Raw genomic sequence first — 25,318 nt, forward strand, 5'->3', positions numbered from 1 at the left:
AACTTTAGGTTGAAAAATGTGGTGGAGTCATCAACCCTTCAGTTATTCATACTAATGTTTATTAAGGTGAGAGACAATCAATCAGGGGCTAAAAGAAAGTAGGTAGAGGTAATATAAAAAGCATTTAGATTGGGCCTTGGAGTCTGTTCCATGTTTTATCTAAACAGAGCTACCTAAATAAATTTCAAACCACTAAAGGATGTAATTCTGTAGGTGCAGAAATGGTCATATGTTTCCACACTGTGAACCCTACTCAGTTCTCACACCTGCTGGAACTGAATAGCCCTACAATGAGATACCTCTTTTCAAACCTTCTCTGGATATGAGGTTTCCTAAGGGTTGCCTGCGAGGCTGCAGGCTGCAAGCAAAACCAGAGCACTGAAAATTTTTTAAAGCAGACGGGTAGTGGTCTCAATTTTTAAAAATAACAAAAACAAAAAACTCATCATTTCAGCAAGTAATTTAAAAGAACATGTAGATATTGTCAAATTAAAATTAGAATAAATTGCAGCACAGATAATCACTCTCCAGATAATAAAAATGGCTGCTTTATAAAAATCATGGAATTGGTTTCAGTTTACTCCTTAGCTCCCCTAAAGCAACAGTAACATAATAAAAATCATCCCATTTAGTCTTAAAAATATCAAGGAATTTCACATATATATTGTTATTCATCCTAAAATATTCCTGCAGTAAATGTCACTTATCAACATTTTCCTCTTACAAAAGAGAAAACAGAGGGAAAATGGAAAAAAAAACACGTTTAAGAGAAATTAGATCCACTCTATCAAGGAGAGGTAAGCAATAAGCAATGACCTTAACCGAGGTCTTCTGACCTTTATTCTTTCAAGCAAGGCTTTTCATTTTCTAATGTTCTAGTGTTTTTTAAAACAATTCCTCTCGAATCCTTTTTTATAAATAAACAGAAAATGTCTTTATTTGTTTAAGGCAAAAATGATCCTTCTGGATACATTTTTATATGAATAAAATGTTAGGAAACTTCATGAACAGGGCTATATACCAGAAAGAACATGGCTCTGAAGTCAGACCAGAGGGTCAATCCCAGATTCACCACTTAACATAAACAAATTAACCCTAGTCTTAGTATCTTCAATGGTAAAATTTGAATAATGCCTAACTATCGCACAGATTGAAAGAGGACTAAATATAAACGGTCTAACACTCTGCCCAGCACTGAACATCTACATTGAGTATCCAATGACCCTTTTTCCATGAAGTATCAAAAAAACACCAATTCTAAAATTTTAAAGAAAGACTATACTACCCACTAAGATAATTCTACTATGTCAAATTCATTCAATTTGATACAAATAGCACAACTTACTGCTAAAAGTATAGCTAAATGTAACAATTCAGGAAGCTTTTGGAAACAGGACTGGTGCAAGCAATAAATGGGATACTGTCCATAAAGATCTGATGTGACACAATACCTGCACACAGTGAACTCAATATTAAATCTACAAACACCAGCAGTTTTAGATAAGTAATTTTGCAAATGCTTAGATATCTAAATATTCCTACAATTGTTAAACAGCTAGTATTCAAGTTAGCATTCAATACATACTATTCCGGTAAATACACCTGAAAAGGGGAGGACTTCTAACAAAACATCTCTTTTATATATTAAAAGAACAGTCGGTTCAATCAAGGTGCTACAAGATCAATATCACTATTATTCCAAAGCACGTATATTCAGTTTTAAACGTATCAATAATTCTCTCTAGAACAAAAATGTGGACATATTGGAGAACAGTTTAAGACTGGAGTTGCTATTTCTAAATTTTGAATTGTTTTCTAAAAATACAAAAAGAAAGGAGAAGATAATTTAAAAAGCAGCTCATGCAGAAATCCTTTTTGAAGGGAGGCAAGTAGGAGTCAAGCAGTGTCTCTGGGAGAAATTATGGCTTGAGGAACTCTCTCCCTGAAATTCCCACTAGTGGAAATATCCAGCATCAAGTGCCTGGTCAGTTATCTCCAAAGAGTCCCTCTCATACTTAGGGCTTAAATAATCCCATTAAAGATCACAAAGGCTATAAAATGATTCTAAGAACTAATATGTTATGGAAGGTTGTACCTATCTTTATTTGTACCAAAATTGAATAGATTTTTTTCTATTTTACCACTGAGAAATATATAACTAAATTTTTGGAGACTGTAAAATATGTAGTCGAAGAAGGGAATGCTTAAAATAATTTTTTTTTCAAATGGAAAATAAAACCCAGATATAGTTAGGATAAACCTCTCAAGCCGACTTATTTATTCTATATAGACCTCTTTGTTTGGCTTCACCATATCTGATCCTTACAGATTAGGTTCAGCCTTTAATTTTTAATTTAAAAGAATTATCCAATAAATAAGATTTAATTTGCATCAGACATCCTCATGCAACGTTCCTTATAGAAAATAAGAACTAAAGCACTGCTATAAGGCATATAAGAAACTTTTATAATCTTCTTTTGAGTCTTGCTAATCATGTGCTATAATATAATAAAAGCCTTCTGAGAAGCATCTATTGTTATTAAAAAGCAGCAACACAAAAAAGGACATAATTACAAATTAGCCTTAACCTTAAGGATGAAGATCAGGACAGATCTCATGAGAAATACCTTATTTTCATAAGGTTATAAAAAGTATGAGAGACAGTAAGTTAAATGATGTGTATGCTCAAGTACTTACAGGTGAAGTATGCAGATGTCCACAATTTACTGTGAAGTGCATCATAAAAAATGGATTAAGGGTTGAGGTATGGATAGATATGTGATCAAGGTTCATCTATTTAATTCTTTCAATTTTTCTGTATGTTTGAAGATTTTCATAACAGAATATTAAAAAAGGAGATGGGAGAAATATGAGAGGAACTCCTTATTTTTAATCCTCTTCTTAAATGCAACGGATAAAAGAAAATCTTTGTAAAGCAAAAGTTCTACATCCCTTCTTTGAGACAAGTGATTAAAGACTCCAATTTCCAGCTTTCAATAATAAAAAAGGAAAATAAAACAAATCACTGAAATAAAATTTTGTTAATTTTCACTTTACTGTATGAAGTTGGAATAGGCAGAAAATAGACATTAACCCCTTTTTTTCAAAAAATCTCCTCTATCTTTCTCTTTATGTAATAACCTAAACAAAAAAGCAGAAAACACAAAGAGATGCTTAAAGGGAAAAAAGGGAAAGGGCTTTACATTAGTGTTAATATTTGGGCTGATTTGGGGCAGAGTTAATGCTTTTAAGTTTTTAATTTAAGAAATTATAAAACCCAAAGATTTTGGAATATATATGAATAAATATACAATCTTCTTTAAAAATGATTTTTAGTCCATCATACCCACTCTAGAATGTCCCATTAAGCATCCAAGAAACCTTTGTTTCAATTCAATTCACCATTTATTGAGTGCCTGCTCTGCAACCAAGCCTTATGCCATATGCTGCAGGGATCATCACTCAAATATAGCATGTCTTTTTTTTTTTGCAATGCTTCTCTGTTAAAGATCCACTGGCTTGATGGATGCCTCGTTTTTTACCTCAAAAATTAAGAAAATAGAGGAAAACTGAATTCAGGCATTGTAAAGAGAGAAATCTTCTCGTTTCTAAAGAAAGGAATTACTGATTTTTTAAAGTATCCTCTTAAACAGCATAACAAATTATCAAGGTTATATTAAGCAATAAAAACATTCTTGAAAGATGGATCTGCATTGTTGTGCCTTCTGCAATCTGAGGGGAAGGGGAACACTTAACAATGTAAATGTATCTGTATTAAATCAACAGCATTTTAAAAAAAATGGTCATGGCAAAATAAAATACTATCAAGATAAATGATAGTATTCAAAATTCAGGCAGTATGGTCTCATATTCCTTTTTCTCAACTCATACCTAGGAAACATATCAGAAGATGCTGATGAATCCATGTTCTTTATATTTTATGAGTCTATCAGAAAACTTTATTTTTAGAAATAGATAAGAGATGAACCTAAATATAAAAACTTATAATTTTTCAAAAGTTTAATGAAACAAAATTATCCGGAGAGACAGACGCAGCTAGCATTCTATGAGATTTCTTCAATTGATGTTTTCAATGAGACAACAGAGTACAATGGATATACGCAGCAAAGGTGGGAGAGAGGAATTTGTGCCCTCTACCAACAACCATGCACATGTAACTTCACACTTGCCAGTTATCATTGGTACCTGTTTCTTCATCAGTATTCTTTTGCTCTAAGAATAGAATGAGATGTGAATTCAACGTAAGGGAGTTTAAAAGTTATATAAAAACACATTACTCTAAGTGTGAAAGAAATGCCCTCTCAAAGTGCCTAAGTCTTAACTTTAGGTGATGAGTTTATAGGCAATTTTTATTTTCTTTATTTTCCAAATTTTCTACAACTGATATGTATTTCTGTAACAAATCAGGAGGGACTTTTAAGAAAAGATGACTTTAGATGTGATAATTTATAATTGACAAGCTTTGAATGTTTGTGCCAGTTTCTACTTAAATCTAAGCATAATTTATAAGTTTTATCATTTCAATTTCTTGTTTTCTATACTTTAGAAAAAAAGGAAATTTTTATTTGTTGTTCATAACCCTTTATGGTCACGGATACCTACAAAAAACTGATAAAAACTCTAGATCTTTTCCTGAGAAAAAGGCCCTATATTTTGCATAAATTTCAATAGAAGTCCACTCATAGATCCCTTGAGGTTACTGTTTCTTTCAAGAGGTCTTACATGAGGAAAGAAATAGCAATCCTGGCTTTGAACGCACCAAATACATAAAATCTCAAAATTATCTATAACTTACTTAATTTAAATAAAAAGGAAAATGGGAAAACTATCACCAATTTGGTCATGAGTTCAAAATAAATTAGTAAAAAAGTTAAATTGTACACACGCCTAATTTTTTTACAGCTTACATTCTCCTTAGTCATACACTGATAGACACACCTCCTTTTGTCTTTAGTACATCAAAATTTAGACTTTTGTATCTTGAAACAAGAGCATGAACTCTAGATTATCACTGAATGATACACCTCTCAGTCAAGCACTGTTGTTGCAATATTTACCCTTCGTCCTCAGTGTCTGTGCTTGAAAGTTTTATTGCATGCTGCTCTCATTTTATAAAATAAATAAATAAAAATGAACGAAAACCGAAAAAAAATCAGAGTGCAAAGAAATGTAGTTTTCAAACCTAACACGGTTAAAACAAAGATGAAAAATCATGAGGTGTCCAAATCGCATTGAGGTGTAGGCTCAATCAGATATATCAAAATACTCACTGGACTTAAGCTGACTGTGAGAAACTGTGAACCAAAATATACAGACACTGGAAATACATTTAAAGACTATGTTCTAAATGATGAGATGTCATTAGGGATTTTTTTTTTAAATAATAGTTTAAACTCTTTGGGGGAAAAAATTCCCCTATAACATATAATTTTTGCCTTTTATTTTCAGAAATGTTTTAAGTATTAAACTAGCGTGGTTTTTCCAAAAACATGATACAAAGGTGAGGGGACTCCTAAAAGTTAACAAATTCTAATTACAGCTTAAAAATCATTAACTTTTAAAAAAGAAAAGAAAAAAACCCTAAGCATTTACAATTTGACCACAGTGACACAAACAAGAATTAAGAAGCTGAAGGGAATAAAATAATATGTCTTAAAAAGCGAGAGGGAGAGAATTAGCTTCTCTTCAGAATTATGAGTAAGTTTATCTTTATTCTTTTATTTCTACCTTTCAGTAAATATGTATTCATTTTATATTCAGAATAAAAAATTTTAAACTTAATACAGATTTTGTTTCTTAAAAAATCATTCTTAAAACATTCAACTTGAATCTTTTTTTAAATCTTAATTTGCTTTGAAACATCATACACAAAAATTTCAAAACTTACTTAACATCCCAACCCATGTACTAAAACATGACACCAGAAAAAAAAAAACCTGAAGAATGACAGAGAAGGGGGTTTTTATATATGATTCCTCCCTCTTGCCCCTGCCCCTAAGGACATTTTCATAAATAACAACAGAAATCCCAACAACAAAAGTATGTAAAATCTTCAGAAAACTGGAAGATTTTACGACACATAAAAATAAAAAAGCCCAAACAGAGGGCCTGTACAAAACAGTGACTGAAAACTTTGTGGTCAGTAAAATGAAGACTCTGAAAAATATGGCTGCCAAACTTACCTAACATTGAGGAGTGAACTCATAATCATGAATAAATGTTTTTAAAGTATTAAAGGTATGCAGATCGATATTTCATATAGTATGCATAAAAAATAAATTTTATGTAAGCATATGAACGCAAGTCAAGAAAACAGTTTCAGGTAATTCATGAGAAACACACTATAAAACCACAGCATTGTTCTAAAATAGTTCAGTGCTTTTGTGGGGCAAGGTATCCCTCAAAAACATCAGAGGTAGATGTAGATATTCACCCATTTGTACTGACTAACTAGAAAGAGGAATTGAAAGGGGGGGAAGGGGGAGGAGAGAGAGAGAAAGGGAGAAAGAAGAAAGAAAGAGAGAGAGAGAGAGAAAGAAAGCAAGCAAGCTAGCAAGCATCAAATCTTCAACTGTGATTTTTAACTATTTAGGCATGCTCTCTTGGTTATTTCTCACTATATACTTTGACTACAACCTATGCTAGAAACTAATTACTCTTTTTCTTAAAATACTATTTTTTCCAGTTTCCTTTGAAAAATATCAAATGTCAAGTGTGCTTTACAATCCCCCCTCTCAAAATTCACATGCTTCAGAATTTTTACATCCAAATTTAAAGCTATTCTTTCTAAAATTAAACATCTGAGCAATATAAAATAGCTTTTTCTATATTTTCATTTAAGTTTGCTTCAGGTAATTTCATAGATATCTTTACTACTTAAAACTCTCAAGATAGTTTGCAGGAAACAAGACTTTTTTTTTTTTTTTTACACAATTCATATGCATATAATTTATGATTACAAACAGTGCCTAACATACAGATGATTTGTATGTGCCAGGCATCAGATACCATATTCCATTTAATTCTCACAAATCAAACACAAGTAATGCGACTTCTTTTTTCTGTGGGACGTGTTCAACAGAAACCATCTATAGTGCATTAAAAGTGACCATAGGGCTTCCCTGGTGGCGCAGTGGTTGAGAGTCTGCCTGCCAATGCAGGGGACACGGGTTTGTGCCCCGATCCGGGAAGATCCCACATGCCGCAGAGCGGCTAGGCCTGTGAGCTATGGCCGCTGAGCCTGCGCGTCTGGAGCCTGTGCTCCACAATGGGAGAGGCCACAGCAGTGAGAGACCCGTGTACCGCCAAAAAAAAAAAAAAAAAGGACCATAAATTTTTTGTCACTCCTCCCACCAACATGTGGAGTCTATTTCCCCACCTTTTGAATTTGCAGCTTCCATTCTTGCTGCCCTTATAGCATCATGTAAAGTAAGCAGGATAAAAGAGCACATGGAGAGTAAGGCCCAGCTAACAGCCAAGCACTAGCCACCAGACTTGTGGGCGAGGCCATTTTGGGCAACCCAGCTACCAAAAGGCTGCAACCACACGAGTGAGCCCAAACAAGATCAGGAGAAAACAACAGAGGTAAGTTCAGTCCAATATGCACAACCAAAGAACCATATATAGGTAAATGGTTGTTGTTTTAAGCCAGTACATTTTGTAGTAATTTTATTAAAGAACAATAATGTATACAACAGCTTAGCAAGGATGTATTTTGAGTTGCATAAGTCATACTCTCAGTCATGTGGCCATTATTTATTTTAAAAAAATAAGTACCAAAAAATATTTGGTAACTCTAAAAATCAAACATTTGACACACAATGAAGTTCATGGGAACATAAAGAATAGGAGTTAATTAATGAGTGAAAACAATCTCCAAAGTAGAGTATTAAATGTACAGTGTACACTGTGACTTCATTTTTATCAAAGAGTGGGAGCATAATATATATAAATATGTAGATGAATACACATACATATATGTACATACATACACACACAAACATACACACACCCTCGTGCTAATAATTTCTGAAAAGATTCGCAGGGAACTGGTAGAGCAGTCGTTTACCAAGAAAAGTGAGAACTGGAAGACAAGGGTAAGAGGTAAACTACATACCATTTATACCCTTTTGTACTTCTTACAGTTTGAACTATATAAATAAACTGCCCAATTTCAAATTTTTAATTTAAAATTTAAACTGCTAATATGCAATCTTCTATGTCTTTAGGATATATACTGAAATATTTCCAGATGAAATGAAATGCTTCAGAGTAATGTCAAAATGGAGGTGGGAGTAGAGGGTAGGATAGGCTATTTTAAAAGGAAACAAACCGTTCAGATGCAATCATGAGTTGATAATCATTGAATCTGAGTGATGGGTACATGTGGTTCAGTACAGGACTTTGTCACCCTTTGTTTGAAATTCTTCATGATAAAAGTTATTTTAAAACATTAATATAAAGCTTTAACAATGCCACTCAGGAAGCCATCTCTCCATCATGATATAAGAAGATAATGGCATGAATACAAAATATTCAGGAATATTTACAAAGCTTTGGAGGGTTTTTTGGTTTTTCCTTCTTTCTTCATCTGACAATTAGTTAAACTTTTCAAAAAAGATTTCAGAGTTACTATTAATATTTATTGAGTGCCAATGTGGATGTTCTATAGACACTGTCTCACACTTTACCTTCAAGTTAAGTAGTTATCATCATCACTTTACAAGAAGAAAACTAAAAATCTCAGTAATTCACCCAAGGTGACAAAGTTAGTAAATGATAGGATTCAAATGTAGGTCTGTGGCTCCAAATCCCATGTTCTTTAGGGAAGAATTTAAAAGATTAAAAATTACAAATAATCTACAAACAGAATCATCAGCCCCTAGTGGATCAAACACTAGGAAGTATATCCACATTTTAATGAGAAAATAGTGTGTGGATTTTATAATGCCTGATTTCCTGAATTAAGTAAAAAGGATATAAGAAAAAAAAGTTGTACCTAAAAATTTCCTTAAATCTTCACTAAATTTAAAACCACTATTAGCTCTAAAAGTGATGGACAAATTCTCAACTATTAGGCTCAAACATTTCCTTTTTATCTGTTATTAATTAAACAAATACTATAAATGTCTTTAGGTCACCAAAGTTCTGGGATTTGAATTAATTTTCTGGAAGAGATTTCTGGGGTCAGACCCCATTGCCCCAGACCATTTTTACTCCTACATTTCTACAAATATTTTTACTTTGTGGCCTACATTCTTAAGAAAAATTTTAAGGTAAAATATTCATACTCATCCCTTAAAGAATCCTTTAAAATTGCACAAATGAGCATAAACATCACTAGCATAAGACTACATTTTTTTAAAAAACACGTTATTTTGCTCCTCATTATACTGGTATATACTCATAAAGAAGGGTAACTTAGGTACATGAGTTGTATTTTAGACTATGCTAATGCCAAAGGTTAGAGTAAAAAACAACATGCTTTTAAAAGCAATGCATGAGACACCCTTAAAAATAGCTCCAGTCTCTGTTCTTGCTTCCTATCTCTAACCAAATAGCACAAAATTATTGTGATTTCCCTGTTTAGTGCCCAACTATGAATTTCTTCATGGCAGGGTCTTTCAGTTCCAAACAGCAGCATAATACTGGCATATGGCAGAAACTCAATCGTTGTTTGTGGAATTAAGATAATAAAAACATCACAAGAATTCCACAATGCTCCCTAATAGCAATTTCCTGGCTTTCAGAGGAATTGGAGACACTTAGTTTCAGTTTTTTAATATAATAAATTCGTGAATTCACTGTCCATTTGGATTCTAGCAATATCAGACCCTCATTAAAAACAAACATAAAAGTCTGTTTCCTGAGCCATATTAAAAATAATTCAGAGGAAAAAGCAAAGTCTAAGTGGAAAAAATTATTTTAATTAATGTACAGATAAGGTACTATATTACTTTAAGATATGTGAAGGTAAATATGCTAAGCTGCTTTAGTTTGGAGAGCTATGGAAAACTGGAAATTGAGACTGAGTCATGTGAACCTGCCCTGAAGTAAATGTTGCATTTCTGTCTGTCAAGCTCATCAGATTTGGGTACTGCTATAGTACTTATAAAAACGTTATACAAAAAATAAGCAAATATTTGGTCTTTACTTACTCAAACATTTATTAAGTGCCTATAATGTGCCAAACACAGTAGGAGGTGCTGTGGATAAAAGGATGAAAACATGTCCCTTAGCCTTAAAGAATTCTCAGTCTGGTAGGGAAACAATCTTAAACCAGAAGCAAGTTGTCAGACACACATTTGTGTAAATTAGTATCTATTCTGAGTGAATCAACCTTTTACTAATTTCGTGAATTCCTTACCAAAACCAATAGAGTCCACATTAATAAAACTTCCCTTGGGAATTATTTGTAAAATGGATCACTTTGGCCAAATTAGCAGGGAGAAAATGGTTAATTCCTTGACTAAGGACTCACATTTCAAGTTTTAACCTGGACTGAATGTAAAATGAAAAGCAAATGGTCCATTATGGAAATATTGACAGACTTAAACCACCAGTGGATGCAACTACAACTCTGCATTTATTGAAAATTAATGAAGTCCCTGAATTTTTATTTATAAAGTGGATATTATTTAGTTTTAGATTATTTCTACAAGCCAAAAGTCAGAATTTAATAAAATGATGTGTACAGATTGCACTGATTTTCACTCTTATCCACTGCCTGCAGCCTATGTGCATTTAAACCAAAAAACATTTGATATACACTAACTATAAATTATTTCCTTGGAGATCTCTCAGGCATGAAGAAAAAGCCTCTTAAAATAAATTTAAAATATTATATGCTTGATGGTGTATAACCAAAGGTTTAATCTCACCGCTAAAGGGGCAGTTACCATGATTTTGCAATAACCCTGCAGACAATAATCAAGACAGCTCTTGTTGTTTTCTCACTAAAATCTTCGTAAACACAGCATGGATATATTGTAATTTGATATCTGTAAGATCAACAGCTATACCTCATGACAACTCATAAGATTTTATTCACCATTAACTTGAGCATTTTCCTCACTAGACACAGGAAAGTGTGTTATTTACCAAATATTGTCCTATTAACTATAGATTAGCACATTAAAATAGATATGCTTGCTTTCTCTCTGCACTCTAGAAAAGTGTGGTCTCTAAATCAAGTTCTGAGATGCAGGCACTTAATTAGATTTTGCAAACTTTGGGAAGATATATCTGTGCATATTTCCATCATTATTTTAAAACAACTGATTCATATTATTGTTCTACTACATATATAAAAAATAGTCCCCAAATACAGCTATGATTAGTCGGGTTCAAAAATTCCTGTCTCCACTTCATGATAGTAACACTATTCTAACTTTAAAAAAAAAAAAAAGACAAGAAAGGAAAAAAGAAAGCAATTAGAATAAACACAAATGGTGACACAACTTCAGGAAATCAGGGAACATGTAATTCAGTAAACGATGAAAGACAATATAAATTAGTATCAAAAGGATTCAAAATGGAGATTACTAGAAAAATTCAATTATGGAATACAAAAAATGTGTATGCTTTATTTAAATACAAATAGATGACCTCATTAGTATTTCAGAAATGTAATAAAACCATCTTTCACTCACCAATGCTGGATTTTCTCTTGGCAGTTAGTGACCACCTGTCATGAAAACAGATAACTACTCATGAAAAAACAGGGCTATGCACGAAGCTACAAAATCATTCTATCAGAAAACTACAACAGTGGCTTTACAGATTTAAAAGCACCTCAATATACATTTTTATTGTCAAATGCACAGAGATGTGAATGTTAGTTTTTAAGCAGCACACTTTATCATACCCCTCTAATGCAGGCTGATAACTGCAGAACAAATTACAGCTTTCCGATTCATACTTTGGTACAAAACCCGCTTCATAACTATTAGGTGACATATGATATAAGATAACTAGTATTTTGTACAATCTGCAGGCCTGTTTTCAATGTTACATATTTTGTAGAATACACAAATGTTATAAATAACAAAAAACCAATGTAACATCCACATTTCATCAGTTAAAAAAAATGACAGTAGTGAAAGTACTTTATTTTGTCAGTATATCTCCAAATGGTTTCACCTGTAATTTTTATTCTGATGCACTGAAAGTGAGTACAATGATATTTTCTCTACTACATTTCAAGAAGAAATACTTGGGATAAAGAGATGCTCTGAACAGCCAATTTGTCCCCCCAGTGAATTATGATAAAATTTTAAGCACTTCATAGCCAGCTTAAGCTATGCTTCTAACACTAAAACAATGAAATTAAACATAAAAGCTATTTGTTTTCCTTGGAGATATTTCAGTAGATTCTTAAAATGCTCAGAAAACAAATTAAGAACACTAACCAGTAAGGAAAATAAGAACACGTGAATGGGAATTTTTAAAAAAACAGCACTGTTTTCAAAGATTACTAATGTTTTTAAACTGCCCATTAATAAAAATGTTTAAACAGTAATCTCAAATACTGTAGTACCATTTTAGAGACAGAGAAACTAAGGGATAAAAACCAATATGCTTAATATAATGTCTCATGAAAAACACAGCAGTATTACATGGTTTGAAACACTGCTTTGTTCACTGTTCTAAATACCAATATTGTATCTTATATAAGCTCCATGTTTCACCCAAAAATCACAAGTCTTTTTTTTTTGGCCTGTCACTAAATTCCTCTATTTTATAACATTTAATTCCTGAAGTAAATGTCTTCCTTTAGGACATTTTAAATAAATACTAAGGCAGTAATTCTGTACCAAAATGCATGCTGTAATCAGATACCCAACCATACTACACATTAACTCAGCATAAAAAGTCGGTTTTGGAATAAAGATCTCTCAGTAAGTATCAATCACACAGCAACACTTAATAACAGTGATAATGTACAATAGAGTACTGACTTTACATCTGGAAGAGCCAGGCTAAAACTACATCAATCCATTTCACTGCTTCTGATTCGGCAGTAATTATAAAATAGACAAACAGAATTAAATGTAAATTGAAAAGGAAAAATCTTCATGAAATCCTTTTTATAAAGTTTCTGTTTAACAACCCTATTAAAAGATGAGACCCCAAAACAGTCAGGATGCTTTCCAATCCCAATGCATGTGTTTCCAAGCATGAAGTGAGCCAAAAGCACAAAAAGAAAAGCCCTGCAAACCATAAGAGCAGAATGTTCATTAACCTCTACATGATAATCCTTTCGTAGCTGCATATTAACTAGTTACATATTCATAATCATTTACATTATTCAAAGGACCTTCCATGAAATTTTCTATGCAATATCCATTAGTGACAATGTTAAAGGTTATAGAAGATAAGTCTACTTAATGTTTCCAGGAAGCCTTTTTAATTAGTAAATATGTAAATTTGGCACATATGCTTTTTATGTTTAAAAAACAAGTTCCTGGTAGAATGGCATGTATTCTTGCCATCACCCTTCCCTATTTCACTCTCCATTTTGCTGTAGCTATCTTTCCCCATCCCTTTTCTTTCCTAAAATAAGTGTCCCCAAGATATTCACGGATAAAAAACCAAAAATCCATTCCATAATTTACAAGAGAAATTTTCACCACCAAAATACTGTCTTCATTAAAGTCTTTATTAGTTTCATCTAGGGTTTGGAACAAGAGTCTTCAGTTAGACATTATCCAAATGTAGGCTAAATATTTTGAGAACCCAAGAAATAAAGGAAAACATGAAAGAGGCAGGTATGAATACATACAATAGCCTTCTGATGGTATGTCTACAGTTAAATCTTTGTTTACATGATTTATAGTCCACCTAATTCCAACAAGCATTTGAACCCAAGCAGCTGTATTTGTATTTTGAGATATCTTTCTAGTTTTCTTTTTTATAGCAAATTATTCAAAAAGAAAAAAATTAGTAAATTTTTACAGCTTAGCTGCCAAGGAAATTTCTGGAAAGGAGAAAATCTTATGATTCAAAGTTGAACTTATCTGGGTTTTAAAATCTTTTTTTTTTCTGTTAAGCTAAATAACTCCAAATAACCTTATTTCTTCTGAAATGGACTCAGATTAATTATTATTAAATAAAGTGACTAAGACAGTGAGGCTGGTTCTAAAAGCAACTTTTGAAAAACAAAGCAAAACAACAAAAAACATTTCATTACTTTGTTATCCTTCACACAAGCTTTTTTAAAATAACATGGCAATCGAGGAACAATACTAGTTTATTTTTTTAAGTTAATCTGCCAAAACATACAACTATTACTCCTAAAGAAAAAAAAACTTATTGAATCATTTTTATAAAAATAAATGGTTAGTAGGCTTCAAGTATTAAAATAATTGACCTAGTAAATTCTTTAATATAATCACACTTATAGCCAAAAATTTATAAGTAAAATATGTACTTCTGCAGTAGCACAACACTAAGTCTGCACTAAAGAAAAACGACTATGAACTGATTTACCACTTAAAAGACACATTCATTCTACCATTAGGGGTCTTTACCTATAGCCCAAGAAAATCCTATGGTACACTTTCTTTATAACTCAAAATTGCCCTTTCCCTAAGAAGTAATAATAACAGTGGTAAATGCCAAGACTTCATATGATGAAACAGTTCAATAAGTTGGGTCTTAACCTCTTCTTAAAGAGAAGAAACCTATGTTCAGAGATGGAGTAACTTCCCCAATATTATATAACTGCCCAAGAACTGGTAACAGATAAAATCAGTTTTAAAACCAGGTCTGGGGCTTCCCTGGTGGTGCAGTGGTTGAGGGTCTGTCTGCAGATGCAGGGGACACAGGTTCGTGCCCCAGTCCGGGAGGAGCCCACGTGCCGCAGAGCGGCTGGGCCCGTGGGCCATGGCCGCTGGGCCTGCACGTCGCGAGCCTGTGCTCCGCGGCGGGAGAGGCCACAGCGGTGAGAGGCCCGCGTACCGCAAAAAAAAAAAAAAAAAAGAAAGAAGTATAAAACCAGGTCTATCTAATCTCAAAGCCCATACTCGCTGTATCAGACTGCTTTCAACCATCATGAATCTTACTGGGTAAAAGGAAAAGCAGCTGTTTATATCTGCAGTCTTTCTTAAAACACTGACTGATGCTGCTATTTCTCCACTTCTTCCACAAATGCACTCACACACTAACGAGACCTTGCCAATAATGTCAGGAAAAGCAAATAAGCTTAAACTGACCAATACACTAACAAAAATCTTTATTCCTTCCAATGCCTCATACAACTCCTGGCCCTCTCAGGTCAAGCAAAGTATAAACAAGTTTTCCCAAACCCCATTTACATGTGTGTGTGTGTGGCCTTATAATTACTATCACATCTTATCATATTTTTAAGGCATTTATAACTAATCAAGTTAGATGCCCAGGATAACAATGATAGTCTACCCAACAACCTATTTTTCTTTAGGCCAGCGTCCAGCTAACATATATGCGTTCAGTTACAAAATAATTGCTAAGTTTTAAAACCAATAAACTATATAGAATACAGGAACAATTTTCCTTTGCTGTTTTTCCTCAGAAGCCACTTTTTAAAAATTATTATAAAGAAAGGAATGAATGACTTAACGTGTATTAAGACCTCCATTACTTATTTCCATTTGTGCTATTTGTTCTGGTAACAGACCACAAGGGGGCATAACCTAGGAGTTTTCCAGGGTAAGAACAGTGCCACATTAAAACTAGACTAGAATAGAAAGCCTAAAAGGTTAAGTTTGCGTGCACTTCTCTCAAAAATGCTTCACTTTACTCCTAAAACTTTTCTCACTGTATTGCAATTTCAAATTATCCCTGTACAGATTAATGTATGAAGTAACAATCTGAGAATTGTACTAATCAGAGCTGTCTACATTTACATGGTTTGCTTCTCTTGCTAGATTATGTCTTCAAAACAGATCATATAATTTTAAAGCTGCTGAGTCAAAAAGGAAAAAATTATCAGTGGTGGCTAAAACGAATAGATTACTAGACATGCACTATTATCTTAAATGGTTGAAAATAATTTCTTAAAGGACATATTGTCAATCAAATAGATGTATAAATGTCATTACCAAAATACATAAGAAGTACACTTCAACAAAATTAGTAAAACATTACAGGTCTTTTAAATAAGCCTCTGCAAAGAAAGGAGGAAATAACTACAGGTTCCTAAAAAATAAATAGCAATAAGCAGTAATAAACTACAATAAACTGAGTGTTTCTGTATAAAAACTTTAAACAAATTTACTTTTTAAATATGCTGAAAAGTGAAAATAACAAAGGTGGGCCTACCACTACCAAAAGTTAACTCCAATTATAAGCCACTGTTAAAACACTTAAATGTTTTTTTCCAAAATGTAGCTCGGATGGAATCAAAATTATCATCTTAATCCTTACTTTTACATTTAGCCCTGTTTTCTCCTACCCAGGCTTCTAATGCATTTCTCATAGTCAAACACAGTCTTTCTTTTTACAAAAATATTGGAACCATGTCTAACATGCTTTGATATTGTACTTCTCATTCCCTTGTTGGTGTTACCTGTAAGTTAGGGCTCTTTTCAAGTATTTATTATTCATAATACCAAGTATTCTAATAAATATACAGTTTTCTTACACTTGAAATTTTTATTTTATTTTATTGAAGTATAATTTACACTGTTGTGTTAATTTCTGCTGTACAGCAAAGTGATTCAGTTATACATATACAGACATTCTTTTTCATATTCTTTTCCATTATCACATTGGAAGTAATTAAGACTGACAACATATATTACATCCAGCGATTTCTAGGAATGAAGCCACTGACATGTTTGGAGGGTTCTGTTTCTGGTATTACTTGAATTAGATATCCAGGAAACTCTAATTGTACTGGATGAAAGAGCAATGAGATATGGGCCAGATCTACTTTATTCACCAATGTACTCACCTGCCATACAGTAAGTGTGCAACAAGTCCTTTTAAAGAAGTATAGGTCTACAATCACTTAGCCAAAAACCTCAGGAAAAAATGCTTCTCAACTTAGAACTTTTTGTAATTTAGTAAGGTAATACATGACACGTATCATACTTTACCGAACATTTGCAAGAAAACATACGAATGTTCAACGTGGAATAAAATGCCTCACTCAAATCAGTTCCATTGACAAATGAATATGCCAGAAAACTTAGAAATAACTTTGTGTTCCGTTTTTTAAGACTTCTGAATTGCAGACAGGAGATTGTGACCTGTATTTCTGAATGTGACATACTGTCTGAATTGTAGCTTGCCTGTCTATTGTTTCACTAGCGGTATCAATCATTTCCTCTCTATTCCCACACCTTACTCCCTAAAACCCTGCCCTCCTCTCATCTACAACAGGCAGAAGACCCCATTTCTCCATCTGCAACTAGTGTGAATGCAGAGGATCCACACTAACTGGGCCAATCAAGTTTACCCTGGGCCCAGAGAGAGATTGAGGCGATTACAGATACTGGACCTGAAAAGGTGAACACAAAGGTATTTGCACAAGCTAAATCTAACAAAGCTGGTCTACGAAGTATCAACGTAAATATACAACAAAACACACACAGTCTACGAAGTATCAACGCAAATGTACAACAAAACACACACACACAAATAAAATAACCCTACCCTAGTTCCTCCTGACTTCTATAGTAAATACTTTCCAAAGTTTCATTTCTGTGGTTTGTAACTGATTAAGAAAACTTCATAAGTAAACTTGCTACGTAGAAATGAGAATATGTCTGTGAAGATCTCAAAGAAAACAAATAATTCACTAAAGATAAAAGTAGAATGACAGGGAAAAAATATCCTCACAAGTGACAAAACAAATTGAAATGCCACCCTGCACCAATTACAGAAATAAATTTTTATTTTAAAGTAACACTGCCAACTACCAGTGAGACTATAGCAAAATTAATACTAAATCACTGCAAGTAGCTATGTAGCTTAACTCATTCCAGACTTCTACCTCCAAGTAGGGAGAAAAAGCTGATAACAAACCAATAATCCCTCTGAAAACTAGAAAAGCCAGATGAATATAAAATCATCTCTTAAAAGGCATCTAAGGGCTTCCCTGGTGGTGCAGTGGTTGAGTCCGCCTGCCGATGCAGGGGACACGGGTTCGTGCCCCGGTCCGGGAAGATCCCACATACCGCGGAGCGGCTGGGCCCGTGAGCCGTGGTCGCTGAGCCTGCGTGTCTGGAGCCTGTGCTCCGCAACGGGAGAGGCCACAACAGTGAGAGGCCCACGTTCCGCCAAAAAAAAAAAAAAAAAAAAAAAAGGCATCTAAGAATTGCCAAAGCAATGAGAACAAGAGGGACTAAAATTCAGGAGCTACCTGTGGAGAAGTGAGTTGATGCTTTTTTCTTGGACAACTCTAGGCACAGGGAAGAGGCTGAGAACTATGTTTTTCCTTAGCACAAATTTAAAGTAGTCTTGAGAAGGCTGCAATAACAAAATCAGAGACATGAGCGGTCTTAAGCATATAGTTGTTTTCTTCTTGTGATGTGCCAAATTCTGAAGCTGAAAAGGCCAAAAAGCTAAACTGAAAGTGTGAAAAGCAGAGCTCAGGGAACTGATGAAACAAAACTTCAGAAGCCTTTAAGGAAAGAAATGTGGTGAACAAACTAGGTTTTCAGATGAAAGCCAAGAAGGAATCAAAGGTGGCTGATACCTTACTAAAACAAAACCCAACCTGCACTCCATTCAGTACCTCCCTGGATTAAGGTATCCAATTCCTATTTTATCAACCAAGCACAAGAAAGGGTGAAACTTCTCCAGAGAAAGATATCATCTTCAGGAGTATCTACAATTTTAAACATACTAAAATATTAATATTTAATTGTAAATACTTCAAGAGTATTTACATTTCTAACATTTAACTAAAAATAACCAAGTTACCAAGAAATAGGGCCACATGAACAAACATCAAGAAAAAAAGACGAAAAACAACACAAAACAAAACCAAATAAATATACAACCTACATACTGGAGTTAATAAACTAAAACGTTCAAGAAAATAGTTAAAAGAAGAAATACATGAAAAGATGGCATATTTCACTAGAGAATATCTATACAAGAATCAAAAGGATAATCTTTAACTGAAACATCTAAAATGAGCTCAATAAGCAGTGTTAACAGGAGATTAAACACAAAAGTCAGAATTTTGAACTGGATGACACATTGATAAAAAATACCATAAATAAAGCTCAGAGATTTAAAAACAAAACATGGAAAATACAGAAAAGACCAGTAAGAGATACATGAAACACTGTATAACTGAAGATCCACAAAGAGAGGGAAGAGACAAGGTGGCAGAAGCAGTGTATGAACAGATTTTGACATGACTTCCTAAAAATGAGAGAAAGGTATTAACCAACAGATTTGAGAAGCTCTAAGAATCTCAAGCAAGAGACATTTTTTTTTAATTATATGAAGGCACAACATAGTTACACTGATGAAAACCAAAGAAAAATGTTTTAATCAGCATGAGGAAGAAAGAGCAGGGAAGAGATACAGTACCTTCAAAGAAGCAACAAGAAGAGTCAGAGCTCGAGATAACTTCAACAAGAAAAATGACACAAACTAGAAAATAGGATAAGATCTTCAAGTGTTGGAAAAAAATAACTGAAAATCTATAATTATGTACAGAGCAAATAGATCCTCCAACATGAAGGAAAAATAAAAACATTTTCACACAGAAACAGAATTCTGCACCAGCAGATTTTCACTGGAAGAAATACTACAGGTAATTATGTGATGTGACAGAGGTGTTAGCTAACAAGCTAAGGTGGTAATCACTGTGCAATATATAAATGTATCAAAACTACACACTGTACACCTGAAACTTACACAACAGTATATGTTAATTATGTCTCAATAAAGCTGAAGGGAAAAAAGAACTACTACAAGAAGTATTTGGAGCAATAGAAAAGCAGGAAGAACTAAAGAGCAACTGTACAGGTAATTTTTTAAAAGGAACAGATAAATCAGTATTGATCACATAGAACAATTAAATACCGTACTGTAGTGTTTAAAACACAAAATTAAAATGCATGGAAGCAACAATGCAAGAAGTGGAATGAATGAATGCATGTTGCAATCTCTAGGAAAAAATTTCCCAATAAAAAAGGATAACAAAAAAAGCTTAGTAAAAGTATATACTATAGTGCTAACATATACATAAAATAGAGTACTAAGGTACCACAGTGAAAAAGAAAGTATCTTGAACAAGTTAACAGAGGAGAGAAAATACAATAGGATGTGTCTGATTAAATCAAAGGAACGTGCCCCAAAAATCAGAGAAAAAACAGAACATAAAAGTGGGTCAAATAGACAATGAGAAACCACTTCACACCCATTAGAATAGCTATTAAAAAAAGAAAGAAAATAAGATATGTTGGCAAGAATGTGGAAAAATTGGAACACTAGACCTCTTGTGCACTGTTGGTGGGAATGTAAAATGGAGCAGCCACTGTGGAAAATAGTATGGTGGTTCCTCAAAAATGAAACACAGAATTACCATATAATCCAGCAATTCCACTTCTGGGTATATACCCAAGGGAATTGAAAGCAAGGACTCAAACAGATATTTGTACACTCATGTTCACAGCAGCATTATTCACAATAGCCAAAAAATGAAACCAACCCATGTCCACTGATGGATGAATAAATAACAAAATGAGCAATACACATACAATGGAATATTATTCAGCCTTTAAAAGAAATTCTGATATACGCTGTAATACGGATCAACCTTGAAGACATTATGTTAAGTGAAATAAACCAGTACAAATGCACAAACACTACGATTCCACTTATATGAGATACTCAGAGTATATCAATTTCATAGAGACAGATAATGGTAGTTACCAGGGGATAGGGGAAGGGATAATGGGGAGTTATTGTTTAATAGATAGTGTCAGTTTTGCAAGTTCTGGAGCTGGATAGTGGTGATGTTTGCACCACAATGTGCACCACAATGCCACTGAAATGTATACTTAAAATGATTTAAATGACAAATTTTGTTAAGCATATTCTACTACAATTTTTAAAATAAAAAGTCAAGTAGAAAGGTGATAAAAATGAAACTAAATATATCAGCAATTCTATTATACAGAAATTGACTAAATATCCTAGACAAAAGAAAAAGATTTCCATACTGGAAAAGATATCCAGTTGTGTTTAAAACCACAACTATATGTTGTATAAGAAACACACTTCGTACACAAAGAAATTGAAATTAAAAGATGAAAAGATATAACATGGAAACAAGCCAAAGCAAAATATGCTGATGTAGCCATACGAATATTCAACAAAGGATACCTGAAGGTAAGAAATATCACTAGAGATAAAAATATTTCAGACTGATAAAAATGCCCACTGACCAGGAATTTATTAGAATCCTAAATTTGCATGCACCAAATAGCATAATTTCAAATGCATAAGCAAAGGTTAAAAAAATAGAGAAAAAGATAAATCTACAACCATAGTGGAGATTCTAAATATCTACCTACTCAGTGTTTGGAAATTAAGGAACATGTTTCTAAGAAACTCCTGGGTCAATAAACAGATCTCAATAAAAACAAGAAAATATTTTAACTAACTAATAATGAAAATAGCATAATGTGGGGCACCTAAGGTAATTATCAGAGAAAATTTTAAAACTCAAAGAATATATATTCTAAAGAAAGAATAGTAAACATCAATGACTTTTGCATCTCTAGGAGCTTTTATCTCAAGAAGCTAGGAAAAATTACAGCCAATGGGAAATTATTAAAAGGAAGAAAAACATAAAGACAGAAAGCAATTTACATAAGAAAGCAACTTTCAAAAGGAAAATCAATAGTCTAAAATTGGTTCTTTAAAAAGACTAATTATGACTGATAAACCCCTAAGAAGACAAATCAAGAAGAAAAGACACATATAAATTGCAAATAACAGGAATTTTTAAAAAAGACATCACTACCAAAACTACAGATATTTCCAAATTTTAAAATATCCATACAAGGAAAATACAAGGCCTAGACAGCCTCACTGGAAAATTATTCCAAATGTTTAAGTTAGAATCAATACCAATAACATACAAAGTTTTTTATAAAATACACAAAAATGATAGTTTTACGAAGTCAGCATGACCCTGGAACCAAAACCTAACGTGGACATTACAACTAAAGAAAATTACAGACTAATATCCCTCATAGACACAGAAACAAAATACCTTAACAAAACAATATGAAATTTAATCTGGCAATACATAAAAAGATAAACACCAACATAAGCAAGGGGGCTTTCTCCAAGAATGTAATATTGTTTCAGTATTTTTAAAAATCAAAGTAATTCACCTCATTAACATCTTAATAAACACAGAAGAAGCATTTGATAAAATTCAATATCCATTCATGTTAAAACTAACAGACTAGGAATAGGAGAACATTTTCTTATTTTCAGAGTATCTACCAAAAGTCTACAGCAAACATCATTTGTAACGGTGAAATATTTAAAGCTGTTCCCCTCATATGCAGAACTAGATAAGGAAGCCTACTATCACTACTTTTATTCAACACTACTAAAGCCTACTATGACTACTTTTATTCAACACTACACTAAACACTATACTATACTTTTTATTCAACACTATACTATATTTCATTCAATAAGGCAAATAAATAAAACTAAAGCCTAACAACCTGGAAAGAAGACAACTGCTATTATTCAGACAATGTGTCTGTATATATCTACACGCATACTATCAAAATATACAGATAAACAATTATGGAATTCAAGTAAATTTAACAGCCAGTATACAAAAATCAAGTATATATCTATATACTAGCAAAAGATGAACAGCAAATTACAAAACGCCATAAACAATAACAAATACCTAGAGATGAATGTAAAAGACATGCAAGATTTATATACTTAAACTACTGAAGGAAGTTACAGAGGAACTAAATAAAAAGATATACCATGTTCATGGATTGGTGTAAACATGTCAATGATCCCCAAATTGATCTTTAGATTCAATGCACTCCAAACAAAACCCCAGAAGGTTATTTTGTGAGTACTGCAGAGCTGATTTTAAAATATTCATAAAAAAGCAGAAGGTCAAGAACAGTAAAAGTAATCTTTAAGAACAACGAAGCTCAAGGAATTTTACTATATCAAGACCTAGTAAGAAAGTGTGGAACTGGTGCAACTACAAGCAAATAATCCAATGCAACAGAACAGAAGAGAAACAAAACTACAAATACATGACCACATAATCTATGAAAAAGACATACTCCATATGGAATTAGAGCTATGCCTTAGAAGTAAAGGCTACATGCTAGGAATAAGAGCAAAACTGAGACAGACCAGCCCTAACAAAATCCAAAAGCAACTCTCAACTGAGTTGTGTTGATCCACTAGTACTCTGGCTGCTTAAAGAAAATTACCTCTCTTCGAAGGAAGGTAACATAATCAAGAATCTACAATTTTTCACTACAATGTCTGGCATCCAATCAAAAATTACAAGGAAGTCTATGACAACAGGAGCAGCTGATGAGAAATCAAGAGAAAAAAATAAACAAAAACAGAGCTCCATTTAATTTACATACTGCAGTTATAAGACATACTTTTATGATTAATATATTCATGAAAACAGAGGGAAGCCTGAAGATGTCAAAACAGGCCTAGAATTCATTAAAGAAATGTCAAAATATAAATTCTTGGAATAAATACTGTAACTGAGATTAACCATTTAATAAAAGGATTTTGCCAGTAGATTAGATGCATAAGAACGAATTAGTTAACAGGAATACAGGTCAGAAGAAGGTACCCAAAATGGCATACAGATCAAGAGGCAGCAAGAAAATACAGAAAAGAGAGTAAGATATATGAGACAATGAAAATGTCTAATATGTGTGTCCAGAGTACCAGAAGTGGAGGAGACAATGACATAAAACCAGCATCTGCAGATTAGATAAGAATTTTCTAAACTGACAAGTCATCAAATTACAGATTTAATAAACTACATGTTCAAAGCAGGCTAAATACGAGGAAAAGCAAATCTAGACACATAATCAAATGCCTAAAAACCAAAGATGAAAAGTCCAAAAGCAGACAGAGGAGGAATTTATAAAAATTTTTCAGGGAAAAAAACAATAAGACTGATGGAAGACTAACAGAAGTGAAAAAAGTCAAAAGATAATGGAATGGTATCTTTAAAGTGTTGAAAAAAAAAATCACCTCCCAGCTCAGAACTAAATAAAAATTACAATAGAATGTTTAAAAGAATAATAAGCCTAATTTGGGGGATGGAAGGAGTTACAAAAACATTGTAGAAGTAAAATATATGACAATAGCACAAATAAGGGAGGGTTAGTTCATGAAAGTAAGCCATGAAAAGATTATCTAAATAATTACCTAAGCGGCAAAATTTCAGAAGATTTATGAATAATTTCCTACTAATTTAAGGTAGACTGTGATAAAAATGATATTGTAGTCTCTAGAATAATAACTAAAAAGAAAATAAAAACCATACAACTATAAAGCTAAGAGAGTTTAAAATAGAATAGAAATAGTTTACTATCACAAAAGGAAGAGAAATAAAGGAATAAAAACGTGACAAGTAGAAAACGTGATAAAATGAGTAGACAAACTCCAACTAAGTAACAGATGAGAAAATTTAAAGACCCTAAATAGAGATATAACATGTTCACAGATTAGAACTGTAAAACTAAAAACACAATCAGGTAACATCAGAATGTTAACAATCAAAGACTAACAATATCAAAAAACATAGTAACATTTAACTGAAAAATCTGAAATATTATCTTTTGAGTAAGAGCCTAATTAAGACAAGCTATTGGTGCCTTAAGATACAAGGTATGGATTACATAGAAAGGATTGACAGGGAATTCCCTGGTGGTCCAGTGGTTAGGACTCAGCACTATCACTGTGGTGGCCTGGGTTCAATGCTTGGGGAACTAAGATCCTGCAAGCCACACAGCGCCACCAAAAAATAAAATTAAATAAAAATTAAAGTAAAAAAGAAACAATTGACAAGATCTAGTAAATTAAAAGATGGATCAGGGGGGCCGAAAAGACTCTGGTTTGAATAATGCTGCCCAGAATCAGGATGAGTATAGTATGTACAGCATGTACATTAGGGACAAAGATAATAAATTACCTTTAGTAAATGAGATTGAGCTGCTTGTGGGCCATCCAAGTGAAGCTGCCCAACAGGTAACAGGTCTGGGAGAGCAGAGTGCATATAGGAGTATTTGAGGACATGCAGAGTGAG

At 33.0% G+C, this 25,318-nt stretch overlaps 1 protein-coding gene across 1 annotated transcript in view; it reads right to left on the reverse strand.

Annotated features, from left to right (window-relative positions):
* Positions 1-25,318, reverse strand: part of URI1 (URI1 prefoldin like chaperone) — a 66,905-nt gene that overhangs the window by 28,583 nt on the left and 13,004 nt on the right. Inside the window, exon 2 of the mRNA XM_059044467.2 lies at positions 11,673-11,707. Coding sequence (XP_058900450.1) covers positions 11,673-11,707 — 35 coding nt within the window. The remainder of the gene's footprint in view (positions 1-11,672; positions 11,708-25,318) is intronic.

The sequence above is a fragment of the Kogia breviceps genome, chromosome 18, assembly GCF_026419965.1.
Source record: "Kogia breviceps isolate mKogBre1 chromosome 18, mKogBre1 haplotype 1, whole genome shotgun sequence".
NCBI lineage: Eukaryota > Metazoa > Chordata > Mammalia > Artiodactyla > Physeteridae > Kogia > Kogia breviceps.